The sequence below is a fragment of the Myxocyprinus asiaticus genome, chromosome 49 (assembly GCF_019703515.2).
Source record: "Myxocyprinus asiaticus isolate MX2 ecotype Aquarium Trade chromosome 49, UBuf_Myxa_2, whole genome shotgun sequence".
Lineage (NCBI taxonomy): Eukaryota > Metazoa > Chordata > Actinopteri > Cypriniformes > Catostomidae > Myxocyprinus > Myxocyprinus asiaticus.
Genome location: NC_059392.1, coordinates 22,793,546 through 22,819,303, shown reverse-complemented (window position 1 = coordinate 22,819,303; position 25,758 = coordinate 22,793,546). Strand labels below are relative to the sequence as shown.

The window sequence follows — 25,758 nt, the reverse complement described above, 5'->3', positions numbered from 1 at the left end:
TAGGCGGTCGCTGTTAACCTTTATTTCTGTTTCTGTAGTTACAGCGATGTATCTGATTGGTGGATCTCACTTCAGAATTATGGGTAGTGTAGTTCTTCGCCAGGAATTTATCTTTTTGACCATTTTTTTTCAAGCAGACCTAACCCTGACTTCTACAGAAATATATACAAATGTTTAGAAAACCTCAGAGCTTATGACAGGTCTGTTTAAAAAGGTTAAAACGTTATTGTTTATGTGTTATACGTCTTTTTCCTTCTGGAACCCGACTGTTTCGCTCTATAGTATATTAACCAAGTCAAAATGCAACCGACTTGACACCCTCTGAGTTATTTTAAACATAATTAAATTGTTTAAATGAATGGGAATGTTTTGTTGTCAGACCCCATCATCATATCCAACGTCAGTACACGCTCAAATCAGTTTACTCTATTATTTAGGTAATTGCTTTTCAGCACCGCCACTGAGGGGGGAAAAAAAGCAAAGCCATCCGTCTCGTATGTAGATAATGAGCAAATGTCCTTATGCTAATGAAATGTCTTTTAAAAGATTGTTGTGGGACATTGATTCTTAACTGTGCTATTAATACCTGTTTGCCCTTATTCTACCAGGGAAGGCAACCCTCTCCCCACACTGAAATATAATTTTTCATTTCTTCAGGAAAGGATGATCTTTGAGGTATAAAAGCCAGAGTCTAGATTGCCTGCAGCTTGCAAACAGGTATTATAAAATAGAGCCATTACTGTAACATCAGACTGCAAATGGATTTGAAATTGAGTGGAAAACCAAATGCGTACGCCAGGTTAGACTTTTAGCTGCCTTGAAGGGAATTATAGAAAGTAAAATATTCACGCCCCAAAAAGGCCAAAAGTAAATGAAGGAAAAGTTGACACTAAGATCGCCATGCTTTCAATTGCAAAGATTTAAAAGACTAATCAGGTTTTCACAAAAAAAAAAAAAAAAAAAAAAACTCTACAGGTAGAGAATCTACATTTAATGCTATTCTAAGAGCACAGTTGTATCTGGACTTGCAAGATTCGATCCCACTGCAGAATCCAATTACTCTTGGATCTCAAAGTGATTCCATTGACTGTTGGGTATGCTACTTGATCCCTGATCGAAAATCCAACTGTACAATATTACTTGATGATTTAAGTAGTACAGTTGGGTTACTTGAATCTGGACTTGAGTATGGTCTTGAGTACAACTATATCAATAAATGTATCATTGTAACCCTGATATTGACACATAGTTTTGATTATTTGTGAAGGTTCAAAGCTCAAAATATTGATGTAATGGCTTAGTGTTGAGTTTGCAGTTGTAATTAAAATCTTGATTTATTAAAAGATTTACTTGGACTGTTGTGGACTCGGTCTTGAGTCCAACTCGTCCCCTCTTTAGGCTTGACTCTAATTTAATTGGTTAAACACCAAGGCCCAGTTGCAAGAAACCTCAAACGTTAAGAAAAACCTTAGCTCTAATTGTATGCATACTGTCACTAAGGGATGTTTTAACTTAAGGGATTTGTTGGTCTTGACTAAGGTGGACTCGAACCCATGTACCTATTCTGTAGTCTTGACCATGAAAACATGCCAACTAATGTCTTTTAGAAATTTTCTTTTTAACCAGACTACTTAGCAATGCTATTAGAAAAGAAACTAAAACAAATATATTACTACAGTAGAATAAAATGTTAATATGCAATATATGAACTATTTAGAAGTATTATATTACTGTAACAGCCACAAGCCTGGATTATACATCCTTCACTCAAGAGGGCAATAGATTGAGAATGGTACTTAGAAACAATATATAAAGTAGTACTAGAGAAAGAGTGAGGGTAATCTGTAAATATTTTAGCATGCTAAAAACAAGTGTTCTCAAAAATAAAAATTCTATAGCAAATAGTTTTCCTAAAAATGTATGCCAACATACAGTATGTGGACAGCGGGACTAAGTTGTGAAATTTTAAATAAAACCAAGCTATAGGAAGTCAGATTGTATATATATATATATATATATATATATATAAAATTGTTTATTATGTTTCCAGTAGTGTTGGTTATTCATGATTTTGAGACGTTACATCAGATATTAGCATAATTATTTCTGATTCAAAGTAATTGCCAGCCTCATTCCATGACTGATAACCATGTTAAAATAAAATGATACGTTATAAATATTACCATTGTCCCATGTCTGCCAAACATGTTTAGTGGTCCAAACATCTTCTGCAGCCTGATACTGAACTTTTGGTTGGATTTTAGGAGTGAATGCACTTAGCTGCATAGAAAGATATAGGATGCTCCCTTGCTCCCTATTTAGTGAATGAGTTAACCTCCAGTGTGCTGTCTGTCTGCACTGGTCTCAGAACAGTTTGAACTGCACCTTATTTCATCCTAACTCCATATAACATGCCAACCATGTTACACAACACAGTATGGGAATTCGGATGCAGCTCTAGAGTCAACTCATCTACATTTGTGGTTAGCTGGTCTCTCAGTCTGGACAAGCTAGAAGACTGGTCTTTTATGTTGGTTTTAGAGATGTTTTGGGTGCTTGGCTGACCAGTTAAACACCATTTTGGCCAGGCTGGGAGACCAGCTAAACCAGCTTAAACCAACTTAAGGATAGTTGAAATTGAAAATATTTTACAAAAAAATAGAAAATATTTTACCTTTTCAGCTGACTGTGCCGTCCCAAAGAAAATAGGGATAAAGGCTAGCCACACAATGCACGTGGTGTACATGGTGAAGCCGATAGGTTTGGCTTCATTGAAGTTTTCCGGAACTCCTCGAGTCTTGATGGCGTATACTGTACATGTAACCATCAGTAAGATGCTGTATCCTAGAGAGCAAATGATTTGTAGGTCTGTAATGTCACACTTGAGAACCCCTCGAGCCTTGTCTGGGTTAATGGTCTTCTGCTCATCGTAATCGATTATAGTGTTTGGAGGATCTACCCCGAACCATATGAGAACCCCTAAGAGCTGGAAGGAGATGAGGCTTGATGTTATGGCTAACTGAGACGTCGGGCTTATCAGTTTAGGTGGACTAACGGACTTCTTGCCTTCCTCAAAGATCCGGTAAATGCGATTCGTCTTGGTTAAAAGGGCGGCGTAGCTAATACACATTCCCAATCCTAGGAAAATCCGTCTAAAGGAGCAAACTGCGACATCAGGTGTGGCGATCATTACAAAAGTGATGATGTAACAAAGAAATATCCCTGTTAGAAGAACGTAGCTAAGCTCCCTGCCAGATGCTCGGACGATTGGGGTATCATTGTAACGTATGAATGTTGCCATGACAAAGATGGTGGCGATGATTCCGAGCATGGCCAGGAAGACCGAAATGATGGCCCAGGGAGAATGCCACTCTAATTTGACGATCGGAATGGGTTGGCAGGATGTTCGGTTGGGGTTTGGCCGCATGTTGTAAGAACACAGTTTGCAGGAAGTCTCGTCATACTGGTACTGGTAGCCGTCACAGGGTTCGCAGTGCCAGCAGCAAGGCATGCCTTTCACCATCTTCTTGCGTTGACCCGTCTTACAGGGTAAGCTGCAAACTGAGCTGGGTATTTCCATTTCACCACTAGGCCACTGCATGTCTTCAGTCTGGAAAGAAAAAGCCATAGGTCAGCATTTTTGGACTTCATATGGGGTGTTCAAACCTTAGGCAAATTCAAGAACATATATAATTTTAGGGATGGGAATCATAAAGAGTTTAAAGATTTTGGTTTTGATTATGTTTGCATTTAAAAGGCTTTATTTATGACACAAAAGAATAACACACTTATGTGTAAATTGTTCATAAATCCATTCATACATAAATTGTTACATTCTGTTCAATGGTACAATTCATGTAAGAATGATATGATGTACGATTAATATTTGTTCTGCTCATGTTTCATCAATAAAACCCAATGGATCCGGTTCCACATCACTTTTTGGTAATACCATCTATGAAGCCCATATTTATAATGTATTGCGAAATACTAACTGTTTAATTGCTTGGATTCAGTCAGATTTACTGTAAAGAAACTGCCTGTCTGTGTGTTAGTCATGTTTGGCTTAAATGCGTTGATTAACCTAAGTTTTGATTATACTCTCCGTTTGAATGATAATGAAAACAAAACGATGTGTATATAATATCTAAAGTCATCAGACACCAAAAGCATATATATATATATATATGGCTCCTGGCGTGAGATCTAATTCATAAAAAATTACCTGCAGCCGTGATGCTATGCTGATGTTCACGTTTGTGCTAGTGACTTTTTTTTTTACTAATGCCTTTCCAAGACAGAGGCACTAAAGGGGCCATTCAGATTTCTGCTGGGGCCACCCTCCACACCACATTTTGACTTTTCCTTTTCTGTATAAAGTTATAGGTAATTTTATAACTTCATTGCTTTGACAATGTAATTTCAACAAACCCTAAAACCCTTAAACTGTACAAATTATGATTTAAACAACTTTACAGCTCAAATAAATACACACATTTTTACAGAATTAATGCAAGTGCTTTTATAAAATTTTAAGCTTCACATTTCTGTCTTTAAACCCTCCAAAAATTGGCTCTGTTCACTTCCATTAATTTTTTTGTGGTAATCAACATAGCAACAAATGCTGTTGATTGAGCTTCACTTGTAATGAACCACTTCATTGGTTATAAGCACTAATAAACACTGCATTAATTACAAACTAACTAGTAGTTATTAAACGCATAGTTTGAACTTTACACCCTAATTAAGTAAGGCAATAGCTAGTGCAACCATACCCAGTTTTCAGTTCTCAACCCTATTAAAGTTCCAAAATAAATGTTTCCAGAGCAACAAAACGTGCCCAAATTCAGTTTTGTTAACAAGTTGACAGTGTACACCAATAAAAGACGCTACGGCTTTTAAATCTGATCATTTGGGAAAAAATACAAATTTAGATTTTAGACTGCTTCCACTGCTTTATACATCCTTCAATATGCACTTTGACTTTGTATTCCTTTCATTCAAAAAATGTTGATTGCAGTGTGATTACCAGTGGTTTCTTTAAGCACTTTGTGGCAACAATCACCATGGAGACAGGCCGCATTTTAATGAACACATGCAATAAGAGGGCGGTAAGAGAAATGCGGCAAATGCCTCTTTATGCAAATCATGGAAAAAAGAGCACTGAAGAGCTGTGTTTTTAATATATTATAAATGTGTAATGATTACAGGTTTTGATTAAGTGGGGAAATGAATAGGTAACCATTTTTAAAAATAGGCCTGCATGAAAAATACAGTATTTAAAAAAAAAATAATAATTATAATAATGCAGAAGAATTTGCACTGAAAATGCAACAAGGTACACGGATGGATGGATAGATAGATGGATGGATGGATGGATGGATTGAGGAGTTGGGTTTGGATTGAAGGAAGGATGGATATAAAGATAAATATATAGTTATATAGATAGATGGATGGATGCATGGATGGATGGATGGGTAGATGGATAGATAGAGGGGTTGGGTTTGGATGGATGAATAGATAAATAGATAAAAAGATAAATATATGGATGGATGGATGGATAGATAGAGGGGTTGGGATGGATGGATGGATGGATGGATGGATGGATGATAGATAGATAGAAAGAGGGGTTAGGTTGGATGGATGGATGGATGGATGGGTGGGTTTGGATGGATGGATGGATTAAATAAAAAGGTGACTAAAAATAATTTTCATTTTTGAGCAAACTATTCCTTGAAGGTCATTGCAAAGTATGGCTTTAAATTAAAACCACATGCCATTAATTCTTTATTAAACCATTGCATCGCTCAGATAAGTCCACTTTCTTAAAAGATAACTAGTAAAAATCAAGAAGAGTTTGACCATGACACAACAAAACAGTGCTAACACCCCAAACCCCAGTACTGATGGCTTCACCAGAGGCCAGCCAGAGACAATTAGTGCCAGAGAAACATTCTATTACACCTGGCTATTATTGGGTCATGCTTGCTTTCAGGACCGCAGAGCATTCTGCTATTTCCGTGGCAATGATGTGAATGCCAGAGTGACACCTGGAGATGCCGTAATGAAAAGCCACATCAATCCAAATGACGCACACAGCAACTCGGCTGATTGGATACGGCTGAGCATTCCAGGCCCAAACAAAAGCAGAAAGACAGCACAGTTAATTTAGTGACTGAATCCCATCTGGAGGTAAGGGTAGAAAGATAAACCTTTTTTGTTGTATGTTATTTCAGAATCTTCTTTTAAATTCCATGTGCCTTTGTGTCTTAGTTTTATCTACTCTCTTGCTGTTGTTTTTTCACTAACTCTTTCTCGCAACCAAAGCGAGATTTTATCAGAAATTAAATTTGAAACCTTTTGGGCAAAGATGGCTAATTATCTTGTTTTCCTAAGAGTAATTTCACAGCTAGCATTTTATGTGCTGCATGATAAATAGTGCTGTCAGCATTAATGCATGCGATTCATTGAAAATGTATAACGCATAATTTGTTCTCTAAATCACGATTAAAGCATGTACCGAATTGACATTCGATTCTGACATTTTATTCAGCTCCACGTTCTGAACACTAGGTAGAGGGCGGAACCCTTGCGATGTGTCCAGCGGGGACATTACACTCGTATACACACTACAAACAAATACACAACAGCGAGTCCATGCTGGAGAAACAAACGCTGATGGGAATTGTAACAATTCTTCGTGTCTTTGGTAAATCAGAATTATACCACATAAGCATGTCAATTTCATACAAGCTTACTGCTCAGCTTATTCCCACATGGAGAGTCTGTTGATGCTCTGCTCAAATTTAACATAATTTCAACTTTGTACCTGTTGCCACCGAGCTTCTGAAGTGTCAGCTAATGATTACCAGACAATTCGGATGAATTATATTTCCATTCGGCAGTGCCAGCGCTAAAAGCAGAACAAGCGTGCTTTTCTATGGAGTTCAATGTGGCGCTTGCTGCCCTGAAACATTCCATTCCATATCCAAAGTGAGAAGGCAGCCTGATGAAGACAAATATTGTGGAGGATGGGGGGTTAAGAGATTTAATGTGCATTGCAATGAATAGTAGTTCTATCAATCAGTCTACATCCCACCAAGACTTTGGTAAATGATTAATGTTACTTGAATTGGTCCTATTTTAGGAAATTTCTTTGTTCTGTGGAGTTTGGAAAATGTTAATAAAGCATTATTGTTGCATACTGTTTTGTTCTATTGAGTTGTTCTTTCCAAAGAAGGAAATAAATACATTTTGACAGGAAATAAGTATATAGTCAAATTTCAACACTTTAAAATCTGAGATTAATCACAATTAACTATGAAAAACCATGAGATTAATCACAATTAAAAAATTAAATCTACTGACAGCACTAATAATAAAGTAATATATATATATATATATATATATATATATATATATATATATATATATATATATATTTATTTATTATTATTATTATTATGTAATTTAATTATTTTAACCTCCTGAGACCCTGCGTCCACATGTGTGGACATCACATTTTGGCTTTACTATAGGCTATGCATAATTTAATTTTATTTAAACTGAATATCTCAGTTCAGGCTACTATAGGCTGTCATTAAAAGGTTAAAATTTCGACGCACCGAGTCATGTGACAAAACAACAGCGCTAATCACAACGGAGTTTGTCTTTGGGAGAAACGGCACCAAAACTACATCTGGTAAGAAACTCCATTAAGTTTAATGTTTTAACCTGTTTGAGTCAAAAGAGTAGAGTCTCGAGTTTCATCCGATATGCCATTTAAAAAATTCCATGGATTTATCGCAAAACGGCAGGCTGTTAAACACAATGACCACTTACGTGGACAATAAGCTAATTTTCACAGTGACTGGATGATAATGGCCATTTCTATGAATTAGAATAATTTATGCTAATGTCTGATGTAATGTCTGTAACGTTTCAAAAACATGAATAACCAACACTCCTGAACACAAACAAATCTGACTTTCAATAGCTTGATATTATTTCTAATTTCACAACTTAGTCCCACTGTCCACATATGTGGACGGCAATTTTTAGGAAAACTATTTGGTCTAAAAAACTTTAGTTTTTTGCATGTTTCTTAGGGGCTACTAGTTACAAATCAAAAAGGGGAATGGAAAATGCACACAGCAGTCACGCTCAGGACTCAAGAGGTTAAGGCATGGGGAAAAAACAAAACGTCCCACCTTAAACTCATACCATTGGTTGAGCTGATGTTGCTGTGTGGGACTCGTTGGGATGATCAAGCCGAGTGATGTTTTTAAAGCACCACAGTAACTACGTTTCCATCCAAGGATTTTTTTAGGCATGACGTCATCACGCACACCATTTTTATTGATAAAAGGCCATTAGAATGGAAACAGGCAGAAGACAGCAAATTGTTTTTTGCATTTTCAAAATAACAAAATAGCGCGACAAGTGGATGGAAACTAGGCTAGTGTTACACTTTTCAAAATCAACCTGCTAATGGCTTACTTACTAAATGGCATACTTCCACATCCACATGAGATCATATTGCCAGAAGAAACTGTCAGAGCAGAATCAATTATTTACCCAGAACACCAAATATATATCTGATATAACAGAGACAGCAGTGCTGCCTTAAATTATTGAAGCCCCTTCGCGTTGATGATGTCACAGTTGAGAAAAAAGAACAGTGAATTACTCCCTGAGGCCCGTCATCTACATTATGATACAGCACCTTCTACCCAGCTAACACAACTGCATTTTTTTACGACCCCATGAAATCACTTGAGTTGACATATCGTAGCTGACATTTTATTTTATTCATATTTTTTTAAGTTTTAGGTGTGGTTTCTGGAAACTTTTTAAAACGTTGTACTGTGATTTGCACTGTAAACGAAATGTTGTAAAAACGTTTTATGCTTGCTGGGAAGTGCTGAAAAACCATCAAGCTAGCAGGGGGGAGTTGTTTTCTCTGTGCCAAAAGGCTTTGCATTATCATTAAAGCTGTTTTCCAGTATAAATAAAAATAAAATAAACCTCTAAAAGCAGAACTAGGAATTCATCACAACCCTAAACCCCAGTTCGAAGCACTTTTCAAGTGCGAGCTTCCAACTTCCTCTGACAACCAGTAATTTAGTTTTCTGCTAGCTTTAGTTGTTTAATCTAGGCCTCCTTTCTTGTTCAAGAAAAGGCCCTAAACAAAGTTGAAAGTGAACCAGCCAAGTCCCAACACTTGATTTGCCCAGCTGCAGTTCTATTTAAAGTGCAATCTCTACCTCTGGGTAAATCAAATCTAGTATCATCATCTATCATTGCGTGCAGACGAGCAAACACTGGGGGGTTGATGGCTAGTAAGCAGACATGAGGAAGGCCATTTAGGGTCATTGGTAAATTGCAGGCCGAGAGATTGAGAAACTCAAACTAACTACAGCAGTGCTGACACTTGTACAACAGAAGTCAATTACTCGTCCCTCAGCAATAGATTGCCTCCGCTTTTTCAGTGTGTGGACACCACAGAGACTTCCCAGATTTTACAGATTAACTGTCTGGCAGTAGACATTTTCCATGTAAACGGGTTAGAAAGCATGCTTGCTGATGAAAAACTAGTGCAATAGTTTTATATATATATATATATATATATATATATATATATATATATATATATATATATATACTGTATATATACAGTACTCTGCAAGTTTTAGGCACTTGTGAAAAATGTTGTATAGTGAGGATGTCTTCAAAAATAATGCCATAAATAGTTTTCATTTATCACTTAACATCATACAAAGTTAAGTAAACATAAAAAATCTAAATCAATATTTGGTGTGGCCACCTTTGCCTTTAAAACAGCACCAATTCTCCTAGGTACACCTGGATACATTTTTTCTTGGTTGTTGGCAGATAGGATGTTCAAGCTTCTTGGAGAATTCGCCACAGTTCTTGTATCTGTTTAGACTGTCTCAATTGCTTCTGTCTCTTCGTGTAATCCCAGACTGACTCGATGTTCAGTGGGGGGCTCTGTGGAGGCAATGCCATCTCTTGCAGAGTGCCCTTTTCTTCTAGTCTAAGTCTAAAATGTATTTTTTCCTATTGATACACTAAAGCTGAAGATATAAATAACCATAACTATAATAATCTTAAAACACTTAACATCTTAAGTGCCTAAAACTTTTGCACAGTACTGATATATATATATATATATATATATATATCTGCATTTATGTCACAAATAAGGCCTGAAAACATTTGCGGTGCAAATCAGCACCACCTAGAGGTCATGTGGTAGAAATATTCATAAGAATATAAAAGTCTTTAAAACAACATGTAAATTGACAAATCAAATATCAAATGAAATCTCATTCTCAGGATTGCAATTGTACAGTTTATTTTGTTGCCCTAATACCACAGTTCGAAATATTTTCAAAAGAATCACAAAGTGAAATATGTTTTCTGTAATACACCAAATACAAACGTCTCTTTTATGCGCCGATCACTGCTGCTGTAAGCCACAAATAGCTAAAAACTTTATATCTGCTTTTACCTTAGGCAGTCTTCCCCCACAAAATTGCCATTTTTTACTTGCTTGAGTGAATAATCCAATGTTATATCTTAGATGTCCTGAACAAAATATGTGGTCCAGCAGGCAAAGCATTCTAAACAAATAATTCGAAATATATGTTATCGACCATTGATGATAAAATGTTATACATTAATGTAGAGGGGATCTCAGCTTTCTAATGACATATTGAGCTTCTAGTCCACTCAGAGGCCAAGATATTCGATGAAACAATGGGGGTGGTGTGTGAACTGAAAATTAGACTGAATGTCTATGGACAAGCACATCTGTGAGGGCTAAAATGCATTCCAGCACCATCTACATTTCAGATCGCATTTTGTGATAGGAGGTGATAGAGGACAAATTCTTTTTTTTAGTACCTGCTGCCATCTAGTGGCATAAACTAAGACTTTTTAGAGGGAGATGGAGTGAACAGAACCAGAATTACATGCTTACAAAGTTAGAACAAAAAATAAATAAATAACATAAACTGACAAACACACACACACACACACACACACACACACACACACACACACACACACACACAGAGTAGCCGTGTATCTCTCTCTCACTCTAACTGTTACCTCCAGCTCGTCTTTATCCCGGCCTACTAGGACAATTCAGTGCCAGGCATGCGTCCTCACAGCCCGGGCACGCCCTCCTCCTCGATATATATATATATATATATATATATATAATTCTATTCATTATAAGATTTAAAACATATACAATATTATTTATGAATAATTTGAGTCTTTTTTTTTTATTTGGAGGGGTTTCTGAAAAAACAAAATAATAATAATTTTGGCAATTAGTCATCATATCATCAACAAAATCACAGATGGATCCATTTTGGTGTTATGAACGTTACCCGATAATGTGAACATCTCCAAATTGCATCTTTTTAGAGTTTTCATCTTGTAATTACAGTAGTTACAACATGAGATGAGCATAACATTATTCACAAAAGCTGGTGTTATTTGCCTGCTGCAATTTTATTAAAAAGGGACATTTGTGTACATGTACTAGCCATAATGGTAGCAGTAATTCATCAAATGATTAACAAATGATGAAGAAGAGCATTACAACCGTACAGTAAGATGTGCAGTGTTGTTGAGCACACTTTCTGCATTTTAAAGAACCGATTCAGGTCCCTGGATCATAGTGGTGGAGTGATGCTGTTCAGTCCCAGTTAAGTATACCAAATCGTGCTAGTCTGCTGCTTCCTCCACAACCTAGACCTCAGAACTGGCTTTCAAGATGGAGAACTGTACCGTGCTCAGCACTATTTTTTCTGCATGTTTGCGCCGTTATCTGATTTGCATATTTTATTGGATGCAAAAACAATGCAAACAGCATGTGCAAATAAACAACACTATCAGCAGGCGCAATTCATTCTTAGTGAATCACCCCCAATGTAGTGCACAGGGAATTATTCCAACTCAAAGTCTGGAAAACAGCTTTTGCATGACCTTTTGAACTGCACTGTTCTTTTCCTAAGGTCACTGCTCTTTTCTAAAACTCTTGGTTTTTCACGCTCCACTGGATCTGCTCAGGTTACGCCCTAGTGTGCTAGGAGTGCAGGGGCAGAACAGAGAATGGGCACAGAGTGTATTCATCAATGCAGAGAGGGGGTAGAACATCCATGGACCCTTATTATTCCCAGAGCCTCCTCCTCTTATCAGGACCAACCAGGCCTTTAGCTTTTTCTGCCTGCATTTAAATTGTGTGGCAAGCACAATTGTCAATAAATCATGGTTTGGGTAGGCTGGTGTCATAGGTAAGTGGCAACATAAATAGCCTGAGGTTAAAATTGAGGACCTAGTGCTTGCATGACAGAGAACGCTCAAAAAGAGAACCTACAAAACAAGTAAATAATAATATTAAAATGGCATGCAATACCGTGGCGTACTCACTGCCAAAGGGAAAAAATATGTAACTTTGATCGAGCATTAAACTAAGTCAAAACTGGAAATACTGTATCCTGCATTATGCTGTACCCTTCCAAACAATAAACTTGTCATTGGCCACACATTGAGAAAGAATGATTTTCATAAGTTTTGTATCACTGTAATTAGGCTATGTTTATCAGATGGTGCATTAAAGCAATACGCCACTCGAGGCCATGCGCTACAGTGAATTTACTATGGATAAGAGGCGTTTATGGTAAAATCACTGTAAAGCATGGTGTTGAGTGACTTACAGTGAATGATCAATAATCAAGTGAACATTTCTTCTGCCAAGTAATAAAGGTAATTTGTCTAAACTCATAGCTACATTAATGCTAAATGTATGTCACAGATGTGTGTTCATCTGCATTAAACAAGGGCTTCTATGGAGCTAAATTCATGACTAAACTCTTTGAAGTAGAAAAGCATGGTGAATTGCTCTAATTCGAAAAAAACAAATGCATTATATTATCAGTGTTTGCATTTAAATGCATTGCATTTACAGTGCTTGCATTTTGGGAGGCTGAAATTTAACATGGTTGTATTGTTAAGCATTGAATATTTCATTTGGAAACATTTCACTAATTTCATTATTAAAAATTACAAAATAAATATTCACCTTCCAAAGTTTGTTTCCAAAATATTCAGTTCATTTGAAAATACCATCTAGATTTTTAGACAGGTAAAATTCAGCCCGTTCTATTTCGCTTAACAAAATCCGCTTCCTCAAATTCAGTGGTTCAAATTTGGTTGAAAATTCAAACTTCCACATCTGGGAACTGCAGGAAAAGCAGCAGAGTACTGAGGCACAATCTCAACCTGGTGCTATTCGGTCTCACCAGTAGGTGGTGCAATGCAATCGGGTGTTGACAGCTGAAGACCAAAGCTACAGGTAAAGAACAGCCGTGTATGTTTTGTTTCAATTTGAAAAGAAATGAGCAGAAACAAAAAAACAAGAAAATTAAATGATTGAAAAATTAATTAGGCCTAAAACAATAAACAATAGGCCTACCTTTGTGCACGAGTTGGTTGGTACAAAGTGGCTGCATGATATAGTATTAAATTCAGAAGAATTCATAATTCAGATAATGTCGATGTTATACTGTCTCTACGGGGAAATTGTCTATCTTGCTGTGTCTTCCCACATTCCTTTCTTTACAAACTCTCATCTTCCTCTCTGACACCGAAGGGCGCTGTCACGTGCACATTGGTATGCATCGATGATCAGTTTGGGCACAAATCGCAGATCTCCGGTTAATCAGTTAATATTTGTACATTATTTGTTAGTGCCTCCACCGCACTGTTGTGCACATGAAATAGGCCTGCTCACTTCACGGTTTCAAGGGTGGCCGTTACCATATTTACAATGAACAAGAACTCCATTGTGCCAAGTCACATACACACACATATTTGTATTTACTAAAACCAATGCAAGTAAACACAAATTTCGTTATCCAAAGTCGTTTTGGATCTGTTTTATCTTACCTCAAGGAGAAGTGCCCTGTCAACACTCTTTAATTAAGATGCAGTTGACCACAGATTTTAAACTGCTCACTTTGTTTCTTTAACTGTTGCACTTCATATAGTAGTTAAATAAAATCAGCCGATAGTCTGTTGAATCATAACTGGTTGTTACATGAGATAAACAAATGATAAAATAAAAATGGCACTTGTGTTCATTGTTGATTTGTCTGTCTTTGATTGCCTATGAGAAAACTTGATGCAAATTTAGCGCAGCATTTATTTTTATTTGTTGTTTATAATTTCATTAGAATTAAGTGAAATATTTTTGGGTATGGCTTATGATTAGCACTGATGATGAACTGAAATCAGTTCATTTTAAAATTAGGTTTCATTTTGCAGTTTATTTTAACCTGACAAATCTACTTGTGCACTCATATGCTCCCAAGCCCTGGCTTTCAAATAATATCTCTTTATGAGATTTTCAAAGGATTATGTAGTTGAGGAATTTTAATGATATGTATCTTTTCTTCCATGTTTTCAGCAATCTAGATATGAGCTCAGTAAATTGTTGTATGATTGGCTGTGAATTTTAAGCCTTTCAATGACTGCTGCAGTGGCTCAGAACTCTATAAGCATTTGTAATTTAACTCCCTGGAGAAAAAGAAAAAATATTTTTTTACCTCTCACGTCGCCTGTCGCGAAGAGCCGTGCACGTGAAACTGGCAGGATATTGGGTGCACAAGCACTGCTTGCGCGCCCCGTCCGTGCCACTAGCAAAACCGCCTACGATTTGCTGCTTTCCGCGTGAAAATGAACTAGTTATTCGTAAAAGCAAACGTTCTAAAGGCTTGCTAGTGTGTAACAGCCTTTAGAACGTTCACTAGACACGTGTCCAGTGTAGACTGCTTCAAGCCGTCGCAGCACATTTCGCTCCCAGTGTAGACAGCAACATTGATTATGCCAGACAATCGACCAGAAGTCCGAAAAAAAGACAGGCTTGGGTAAAAGAGGATGCGGTCTGCCTATTACTGCTCATATGTGGCTGTTGCTTCTGTGTTGGATGTTAAGTAGCCTACTTCCATAAAGACAAACCATGATCAATTATCTGCTGAGCATAATAAACCGATTCGGTGAAAAGGGCGACACGACCCATTTCATTTCACCAAAACCATATAAATGTTCTTATTTGAAATAAAAACAATTGTCTAACTACATTTTCTAACAGGAATATGATGATTATCATGTAGTTTATAGATTATAATGCAGTTTAGGTTTATTTGCAAACTATTAGTATATTCTGGCAGACTTGATTGGGTGGACCAGTGCCACTCGTCATAGTAACATCATTATATTTGTGCATAACTCTATAAACATTTGTAATTTACCTCCCTGGAAATGTTTAAAGATACAGTATTTTAATCCTAATTAACTTCATAATTACATTTTGTTTTGCAATAGTTTTGTGCAGAACAACTGTGTAATTATTTTACACAATCAATGCTTCGTTCATCAGGTGTGCATTTATGCGCATTTGTAATGTTTAGTTTTCACAAATTGCTGTGTGGGTCGAGATCAAAGCTTCCAGTATCAATGAACACAGTGGAGGCCGTATAGTCCTGCCAATGACATTAACTGAATATAACTCACCTTGTTATCACGGAGCGCCAAACAAGGAGACATGTGGAACCTGCGCTTTAGGGACATTCACCAATCGAGAGGTATGCTCTTTACTCCTAGAGGTGATAACGGTGACAGAAATGTGGTGCTGCACAATGCATGGTGCGGGCGAGAGCGCCCTTGGGTATCAGAAAGGAAGAGGAGACAATGAGAAAAGTCACTGACATTTTTCTGCTCTCTCTGATTTTATTTCATCTAATTTATTCATCCGTTTATATATCTATTTTATGCATAATTATTATTATTATTATTAACCTTTGCTGGGTTTCCCGAAGTACTAAGTAGGACGTTAGTAGCACTTAAGTTGTACTTAATATCTAAGGAGCATTTCCCAAAAGCATCGTTATCTAAGTAGTTCGTAAAAATGTTCGTAAATGAATGCTCTTGAACCGCTCTTAAGTCCATTATGTGCAACTTAAACATATCTTTCTGGCATCTGTTACAGTTTATCAAAGAGAATGGGACATTTAATAAATTGTATTAATATGTTTTGATAATTGGAAAGCCATTGCTATGAAATCAATAGGTAGTCTGTGCATGCAACGTGATGGCTCTAAATTTACATGACACGTAATACAGTACAACATTATATTAGCCTTCATTAATAGGCATAATTGTAATGGCAATAGAAAGATGACATGTTCTTATTAAACAGATTATTTAAGAAGACATGTGAGTAATGTGACCACACATTTTAAAAAATAAATATGCCTTAGTAAATACTTAAAATATGGTAAACAGAGGAGATTAGAGTGAGAGTGTGCAATGAGAGACTCCCTCTCTTCATCCTCCTCTTCTTCCTTCCTCCAGTGGATGATTCAAATAGGCTCGCCTATAGTCTTTTTACAAGGCAGTAACAAATTGCATGATGCATAATGATGCCTAATTTCTTTAATTAAATTCTCTAATAGTTAGGTAATACATTCTGGCGCCTCAACAAACAACTGCATGTGTGTCAGTATTTTCACCTTATAGAAGACAAACTCCTGGACATACTGGCCAAAGTGATCAGCACCTTTGGACTGGACAACTCCCATAACGAAGCACTTGAGTTCAACTTTATAACGAGCAATCTACGAGCTGGTTTGGGAAACAGACGTTACTCTATCATAAAATAATGAGCGGCATCAGTTAAGATGATCGTTAAAACTTATGTTGCAAGGTTATTGGGTAACCCAGCCCTTGTCTGTTAAGATGCTCTTAGCTCTGAAGGATTACTCCAGAGCACTCGTAAATCTACGAGCATTTTCAAGTACTACTTAAGTTATGATGGCTTTGGGAAACAGGAGGCAAAACTAAGATGAATCGTAAGATGTATTCTTCAATCTAGGCTTACGATGCTATTGTGAAACAAGGCCCAGAGCTGCACAGTGCACTCACATTTGCAATTAAAAACTTGTGATTAGAAATTTGAACGCATTCACATGTGAGCGATAAGCTTTGTGACTATATTGGAAAATGTAGCATATTGACAGCGTTGCAACAAAAAAACTTGTAAAATGCATCTGATGTCTACTTTGCTATCGCAAAATCTCGGACACGTCTTCTGGGTGGAGGTAATGTTCCCTCTGCGCTGTATCACGTAGCTGCGCTCAAGAGACGCAATCCATCATTTAATGAGCTGTACGCAAAAACAACAGTAGGAGAAATTGAAAGGTGATCAAATAAAATGCTAAATATTATTCTGTTTGCCCAACAAGTCATACATGTGAGTCCTTTATCTAGATGTGAGACTTTAAGAGAACAAGCTTAAAGATGTTGAACTTTGACACAGTAACACTGAATTCAACATGTTTCTTGTTGAAAAACCATGCCATGTGTTCCTCTAATAGACTATTCATATTAGTAGTTGACAGATAATGTATAATTAATATAATAACATTATAATGAATATAATGTATAATGAATGTTAATAAAATATTTATTAAAATGGTTGTATTTTTTTTGTAGTGTTTACTACAAAGCAGGAAATAGGAAAATGCATATTCTTTGGTGTGTTGGAGTTTCAGAATTGGCAAGAATTTATCTGAACATGAATATTAATAGTAATACAAGTATGTCAATATTATTTCAAAATGTGGTATGTATATGGGATTGATTATTTTGCACTCTCTATATTTTAGTTTCTGTACTTGTAAAACATTAAACAATTGAGTCAAGAATGTTTGAAGGTGAATTTAATTTGGTCAATGCTAAGGGTTAGTCTCAGTCTCAGACAGCATGATGTAAATTGCAGCATAAATTGCAAGAGCGGTCAGAAAATCCATTCTGATTGGCTGGCAGCTCTTATGAGGTGCACAGGTTTTTATCACTTTATCAGATAACAAAATGTTGTTTAGAGGCTACAACAATGAGCACCTCTGTGGAAGAACTATAGTCGAAAAATACTTGACTTTTGATTAGATTTGAAAAAGCTTAAAAAAAAAAAAAGCTGTTAAGAGTACTGCTTTAAACAGATTGTTAAAGTGATTATTTGAATGAGCTACTTTGTTGTATGTCATGCCACATTAAATAATAAAAATAAGTAAAAAAGTGCCTCCAAAAGAAATTGCCTAAATTGCTCTCAATGTCTAGAAAAAGCCCTGAATCACTGATTGCTGTGTAGGTAGACATAGGCATAATAAAGTAGGGTGACCACAGTTTATTAGATTAATATGTAAGATGCAGTTATTTCATTTATATGATTTGCTGGAACATATTATACAGTGCATCAGGAAAGTATTCACAGCACTTCACTTTTTCCACATTTTGTCATGTTACAGCCTTATTCCAAAATGGATTAAATTAATTATTTTCCTCAAAATTCTACAAACAATACCCCATAATGACAACGTGAAAGAAGTTTGTTTGAAATATTTGCAAATTTATAAAAAAAAAAAAAAAAAAAAAAAAAAAAAAAAAAAAAAAATCACATGTACATAAGTATTCACAGCCTTTGCTCAATACTTTGTTGAAGCACCTTTGGCACCTTTGGCACCAATTACAGCCTCAAGTCTTTTTGAGTATGATGCTACAAGCTTGGCACACCTATTTTTGGGCAGTTTCTCCCATTCTTTGCAGGACCTCTCAAGCTCCATCAGGTTGGATGGGGAGCGACGGTGCACAGCCATTTTCAGATCTCTCCAGAGATGTTCAATTGGGTTCAAGTCTGGGCTCTGGCTGGGCCACTCAAGGACATTCACAGAGTTGTCCCGGAGCCACTCCTTTGTTATCTTGGCTGTGTGCTTAGGGTCATTGTCCTGTTGGAAGATGAACCTTCGCCCCAGTCTGAGGTCCAGAGCGCTCTGGAGCAGGTTTTCATCAAGGATGTCTCTGTACATTGCTGCATTCATCTTTCCGTCGATCCTGACTAGTCTCCCAGTTCCTGCCGATGAAAAACATCCCCACAGCATGATGCTGCCACCACCATGCTTCACTGTAGGGATGGTATTGGCCAGGTGATGAGCGGTGCCTGGTTTCCTCCAGACATGACGCTTGCCATTGAGGCCAAAGAGTTCAATCTTTGTGTCTCATGGTCTGAGAGTCCTTCAGGTGCCTTTTGGCAAACTCCAGGCGGGCTGTCATGTGCCTTTTACTGAGGAGTGGCCTCCGTCTGGCCACTCTACCATACAGGCCTGATTGGTGGAGTGCTGCAGAGGTGGTTGTTCTCCTGGAAGGTTCTCCTCTCTCCACAGAGAAATGCTGGAGCTCTGTCAGAGTGACCATCAGGTTCTTGGTCACCTCCCTAACTAAGGCCCTTCTTGCCCGATCGCGCAGTTTGGCCAAACGGCCAGCTCTAGGAAGAGTCCTGGTGGTTCCAAACTTCTTCCATTTACGGATGATGGAGGCCACTGTGCTCACTGGGACCTTCAATGCTGCAGAAATTTATCTGTACCCTTCCCCAGATCAGTGCCTCAATACAATCCTGTCTCGGAGGTCTACAGACAATTCCTTGGACTTCATGGCTTGGTTTGTGCTCTGACATGCACTGTTAACTGTGGGAACTTATATAGACAGGTGTGTGCCTTTCCAAATCATGTCCAATCAACTGAATTTACCACAGGTAGACTCCAATCAAGTTGTAGATACATCTCAAGGATGATCAGTGGAAACAGGATGCACCTGAGCTCAATTTTGAGTGTCATGGCAAAGGCTGTGAATACTTATGTACATGTGATTTTTTTCGTTTTTTATTTTTAATAAATTTGCAAAGATTTCAAACAAACTTCTTTCACGTTGTCATTATGGGGTATTGTTTGTAGAATTTTGAGGAAAATAATGAATTTAATCCATTTTGGAATAAGGCTGTAACATAACAAAATGTGGAAAAAGTGAAGCGCTGTGAATACTTTCCGGATGCACTGTATATATACTGCCAGTCAAAACTTTTAAACACTCATTCTTTATTATATTTTTTTTCTTCACATTTTAGAATAATAGTAAAGTCATCAAAACTATTGAATAACATAAATGGAACAATGGGAATTTTGTTGTGACTATGTTTCTCATGATCTTAAAAATCTTTTGATCTGAAGGCGTATGCTTAAATGTTTGAAATTAGTTTTGTAGACAAAAATATAATTGTGCCAACATATTAATTTATTTCATTATAAAACTAACATTTTATATATGAAAAAAAAAAAAAAAAAAACAGTTTTTGAAATTGATGACTTGGACCAAATAATAAAGAAAAGCAGCCAATAAGTGCCTAATATATATATATTTGTTTTTTTTTTATTTATTTGTTTATTTATTTATTTGCATTTCCTGAACTACATCAATATCTGCATATTAATGTCCGGTGCTGAAGTAAATTCCAAAAAACCAAGGACTTCTGCACAGTCGAGGATTTTTAAAATCAGAAATGTAATTGACAGACATATTTTTTATTATTATTATTATTATTATTATTTTAATTCAAATAATCTTATCTAGGCTAACAGTATATTAATTCCTAGCAGACATATATGCCTATCTTCATTTGTAAAAGTCAAAGCTCAGTTTTCAGATTTCTTATGTTAGATTAAATAAATAAATATATTCCTGGGATAGGCTCCAGTACCTTTGTGACCTTACATAGGATAAGTGGGAACAAATTAATGTGTATTTTTTTTGGTCGGAAAAAGAATCTTGAATGATCGTGATCAGAGATCACTGAAATGCTTGGTGAAGTCACGTCATAAAAAAATCGACAGTAGAACTCATGGCTGTTTAACAGTGAAATTAAGAGCATTTCCACATGCACAATATGACTTACAGGATTGGGACTAAACAGCTGAGTAGCCACAAGAGAAAGCCACTTGTTAGTGAGGCTAATTGAAAAAAAAAAAAAAAAAAAAAACTTTAATTCGCTAGGGAACATAAAGATTGGACTGGAAAAAGGTCATGTGGTCTGATAAGTCCAGATTTACCCTATTCCAATGAGATGGGTGCGTCAGGGTAAGAAGAGAAGCATATGAAGCGATGCACCCGTCATGCATAGTGCCCACTCTACAAGCCTCTGGAGGCAGTGTTATAATCTGGAATTGCTTCAATTGGTCAGGTCTAGGCTCAGCAAAGTTATGTGGCAATAAAATGAAGTCAGCTGACAACCTGAATGTACTGAATGACCAGGTAATCCCATCAATATTTTTTTTTCTTCCCTGACGGCACGGGCATATTCTAGGATGACAATGCCAAGATTAATCGGGCTCAAATTGTGAAAGAGTGGTTCATGGTGCATGAGGAATCATTGTCACACATGAATTGGCCACCACAGAGTCTTGACCTTAACCCCATTGAAAGTCTTTGGGATGTGCTGAAGATGACTTTACGGAGTGGTTTGACTCTCCCGACATCAATACAAGATCTCGGCCAAAAATGTATGCAACTCTGGACAGAAATAAATGTTGTGACGTTGCATAAGGTTGTCGAAACAATGCCACGATGAACGTTTGCCGTAATCAAAGCTAAAGGTGGTCCAACAAAATATTAGAGTATGCAACTTTTTTTTTTTTTTTGGCCTGGTAGTGTAAGTTAATATGTGAAAAGAAAGAGACCATGAAGTCTCTTCTGGTTTTCAGAGTTTTTTGGTGTTTATATTATGAAAATGACCAACTGACTAAATATTATCTTGCTTATTATCCTGTTTACAAGATTACTTGCCAAATAAATAAATAAATGGACATGACATATTGATCTGAGTTGAAATTACATTATTATGAGAGAAGAAAGAGACTGTAGATTCTCCAGAAACAGCTGAATTCAACATACGGTTTGAATTGGAAATTTGATGGTGTTTATATTGCAAAAATGACCATCTGACTGCCCATTATCCTGCTTATTACAAGATTACTTGCCAAATAAATAATTTGACATGACATATATACAGTATTTGAGTTAAAAGTACATTATTATGTGAGAAGAAAGTCTGTGGAGTCTCCAGAAATAGCTGAATTAAATCTCCGGTTTGCGTCTGAGCGAAAATGACCGACTGACTGCTCATTATCCTACTTATTACACGACTACATGCCAAATAAAGAAATAAATCGAGATCACAGAGTGATACGAAAAGTAGGAAAGATGATTCCCAATATCCAGATGAACGATAAAATATTACTTTATCCCCAGATGTGCAGTCAACTGGAGTCGAGTATTCCAGAGAGCGGTGTAATAATTATGTATAATAACCACTAAACTATAATAGGCTGCTATCTCAGGCAACAGATTTACTAGCTAGGCATACTTTTGTGTCACTCATATCACTCTGGGGTCTCTTTATTTTCAAATAATAAATAATTTAAAACTAAAATGATTAGTTTATGTATTCATTTATTTGGTAAGTAACCGTGTATTGAGTGGAATAATGTATAGGCAGCCAGTCATTATCTTGAAATAAACCCCACTGGGGTCCTGATCACCCAGTCATGACTTATTTTTTGATAATGAACAGGTCATTGTACATTATCCATAACCTATTAGTAGCATCCATTATTATAATTTGTATATCACCAAATCTATTTTACTTCATCACACAATACAATACAATACAGCAATACACTTACATTTATTGTGTGTATTAACTCTGCACAATAGAGGTTTCAGAGAGTTATGCAAGGTGCCAAGCCGTCTCGCTAGTTGCTTAGAAACCAAGAATTAAAGCTCTCTCTCTCTCTCTCTCTTGGTCCCCACTCATCCACTGCATGCATAAATGTGTCCACCGTGGCGCATTTGTGGTCAAGGTTTTCAATTTTGACTTTGTTAAATTCTGAAAACTTGAGATTAAAGTTGTTTTGGTGCATATGGGCCTAGTACATTTAAAGCATATTGTAAACAGTAGTGGAAGTATTAGACAGAGGGAAAACGATAATTAGCTTGATATCTGCTCCCCACCCAAAGCAATTTTCTGACCAGCCTTCATGGTGCAGTTCATAATTTGGACTTTATGGGCCACCATATTATGTCCTATTGTTCATAATTAAACACAGTGTGGAAATCCTAATGAGATTAACGGCCCTGTTGCTATGGATACTGGGTGAGATCTATCTCCTTAGCTTTCAGTGTGGTTTCTTCAATTCTTCATCACTACAGATCACATCCTCCTCTTCAACACATTCAGAAAAGAGAGAGCGCTAAACGCATATTTGTTCGTGGTGGTTGGGTTCCTTCGCAACGCATTCTCTCGGAGTGTAGAAAGTGCTCAAGTGGTGTCGACAGTGATTATTATGTTAGCTTGTTAGGCGCATAGTTGATGTCTTTTCCAACCATGTTAAGCCTAAACGGTACCTTTTTACCGAAAATTATGTAGACAGATTTCATTGTTTTAGCCTTTTCCAAGATCCAGACTTTCAAAATTTAACTATACAAATCCTTCATAAAAATACAAAGCATTACATGTTTAAATTATGATAATCTAAACAAAGAGTAAAATAGACCATTAAAATATTTATTGACTTTCCCACACTTGTGGCGTAATTTCCACTATTGCCATCAACATTAATGACAGACTCATCTATATTTTTGTTGCAAAACATACAGTTGTGCTCAAAAGTTTGCATACCCTGGCAGAAATTGTGAAATTTGGGCATTGATTTTGAAAATATGACTGATCATGCAAAAAAAAAAAAAAAAAAAAAAAATCCTTCTTTTATTTAAGGATAGTGATCATATGAAGCCATTTATTATCACAGAGTTGTTTGGCTCCTTTTTAAATCATAATGATAACAGAATGTTTTTCTGGAAAAAGATGGTGTGGTTGTTTCAAGGAGCACAATACGACGATTCTTGAACAAAAATGAGCTGCATGGTCGAGTTGCCAGAAAGAAGCCTTTACTGCACCAATGCCACAAAAAAAAGCCCAGTTACAATATGCCCGACAACACCTTGACATGCCTCACAGCTTCTGGCACACTGTAATTTGGAGTGACGAGACCAAAATAGAGCTTTATGGTCACAACCATAAGCGCTATGTTTGGAGAGGGGTCAACAAGTATTGTGCTCCTTGAAACAATCACACCTTCTTTTTCCAGAGCAGCCTGTATTTCTCCTGAGGTTACCTGTGGGTTTTTCCCGAACAATTCTTCTGACAGTTGTGGCTGAAATCTTTCTTGGTCTACCTGACCTTGGCTTGGTATCAAGAGATCCCTGAATTTTCCACTTCTTAATAAGTGACTGAACAGTACTGACTGGCATTTTCAAGGCTTTGGATATCTTTTTATATCCTTTTCCATCTTTATAAAGTTCCATTACCTTGTTACGCAGGTCTTTTGGCAGTTCTTTTCTGCTCCCCATGGCTCAGTATCTAGCCGGCTCAGTGCATCCACGTGAGAGCTAACAAAGTCATTGACTATTTATACACAGGCACTAATTGCAATTTAAAAAGCCACAGGTGTGGGAAATTAAACTTTAATTGCATTTTTAAACCTGTGTGTGTCACCTTGTGTGTCTGTAACAAGGCCAAACATTCAAGGGTATGTAAACTTTTGATCAGGGCCATTTGGGTGATTTCTGTTATCATTATGATTTAAAAAGGAGCCAAACAACTATGTGATGATAAATGGCTTCATATGATCACTATCCTTAAAGGCAGTTTTTTTGCATGATCAGTCATATTTTCAAAAACAATGCCAAAATTTCAAAATTTCTGCCAGGGTATGCAAACTTTTGAGCACAACTGTATGTTGGACTAGTAAATTCCTCTGTTGTGTGATTATGAAGTTATATGGTATCTTGCTTGCCACACAGTGCTTTCTCAACATTGCCTTATCATCAGTTTGCATCCCATATTTAATATGACACTCTGTATAAAGCCAGTGCTGCCTCTAGTGAGTGTTTGCTTCGATAATTAACTATTGTTGAGGAAAACCCGTCTTTTAGCAGGTCCCTCGGCTCACGGGTGCCACTGAATGAACACGCTTAACACATTAGCGCAAACAGCATGATTGGAGGGGCATATTTAACAACAGATAAAACAAGGAGGGGTGTTAATGTATTCTGTAGGTTCAAATGAGAATTAACATCTTACATTCATACTCTGTTCATGGTATTTTAGGTTTAGAATGCTTGAGGCATGTCTGTAATAAGACTTTTAGTTTAAATACTAAATGTAGATGTTGTTATTATTATTATTATTTATTACATACAAGTTCATAAGCACTCTAGCTATGTGAAAGCTCTCCTATTTTTTTAAATAATTCTTGTGAATATCCATGAGGTAAGTACATTATGTGTTATATTCGGTATGAACAAAATCTTATATTGCTATATGAGTATTTTAAATATCATTACAACGGTATACTGTAAATCATGATAAAGTTATTTGACATAACAGTGTAGTTATGTGTGGAGGTGAGGGTGTGGTTGAGCGCTCGTCTGGGGAGAGAGAGAGTGGTAAGGAGTTCCACCTGAGATGAACTGCTACTAATTACTGTTTCCATGTTTGCAGTGAGAGACGGGGGGAGATAAAAGCAGCCCAGTCCTCAGAGAGAGGAGAGAGAGACAGACCAGAGTCTTCATGTCTGTTCCCCGAGAGAGTGAGTTTTGTTTGAGTGGCACTGAAAAGCAGTCTTGTGTTCGAGTGAAGCTGAAAAGTGGACTTTTATTTGAATGAAGCTGAAAAGTGATTTCTGTTTATTTGTTAATAAAATGGACTCACGTGAA

The 25,758-nt window shown here is 36.8% G+C and overlaps 1 protein-coding gene across 2 annotated transcripts in view; it reads right to left on the bottom strand.

Annotated features, from left to right (window-relative positions):
• Positions 1 to 25,758, bottom strand: part of LOC127438444 (metabotropic glutamate receptor 7-like) — a 647,223-nt gene that overhangs the window by 409,987 nt on the left and 211,478 nt on the right. For both annotated transcript variants that reach the window (XR_007896742.1, XM_051694042.1), the window contains exon 8: positions 2,675 to 3,610. Coding sequence is in view for 1 of the 2 variants with exons in the window: in XM_051694042.1 (XP_051550002.1) it covers positions 2,675 to 3,610 (936 nt within the window). In the remaining variant the exon portion in view is untranslated. The remainder of the gene's footprint in view (positions 1 to 2,674; positions 3,611 to 25,758) is intronic.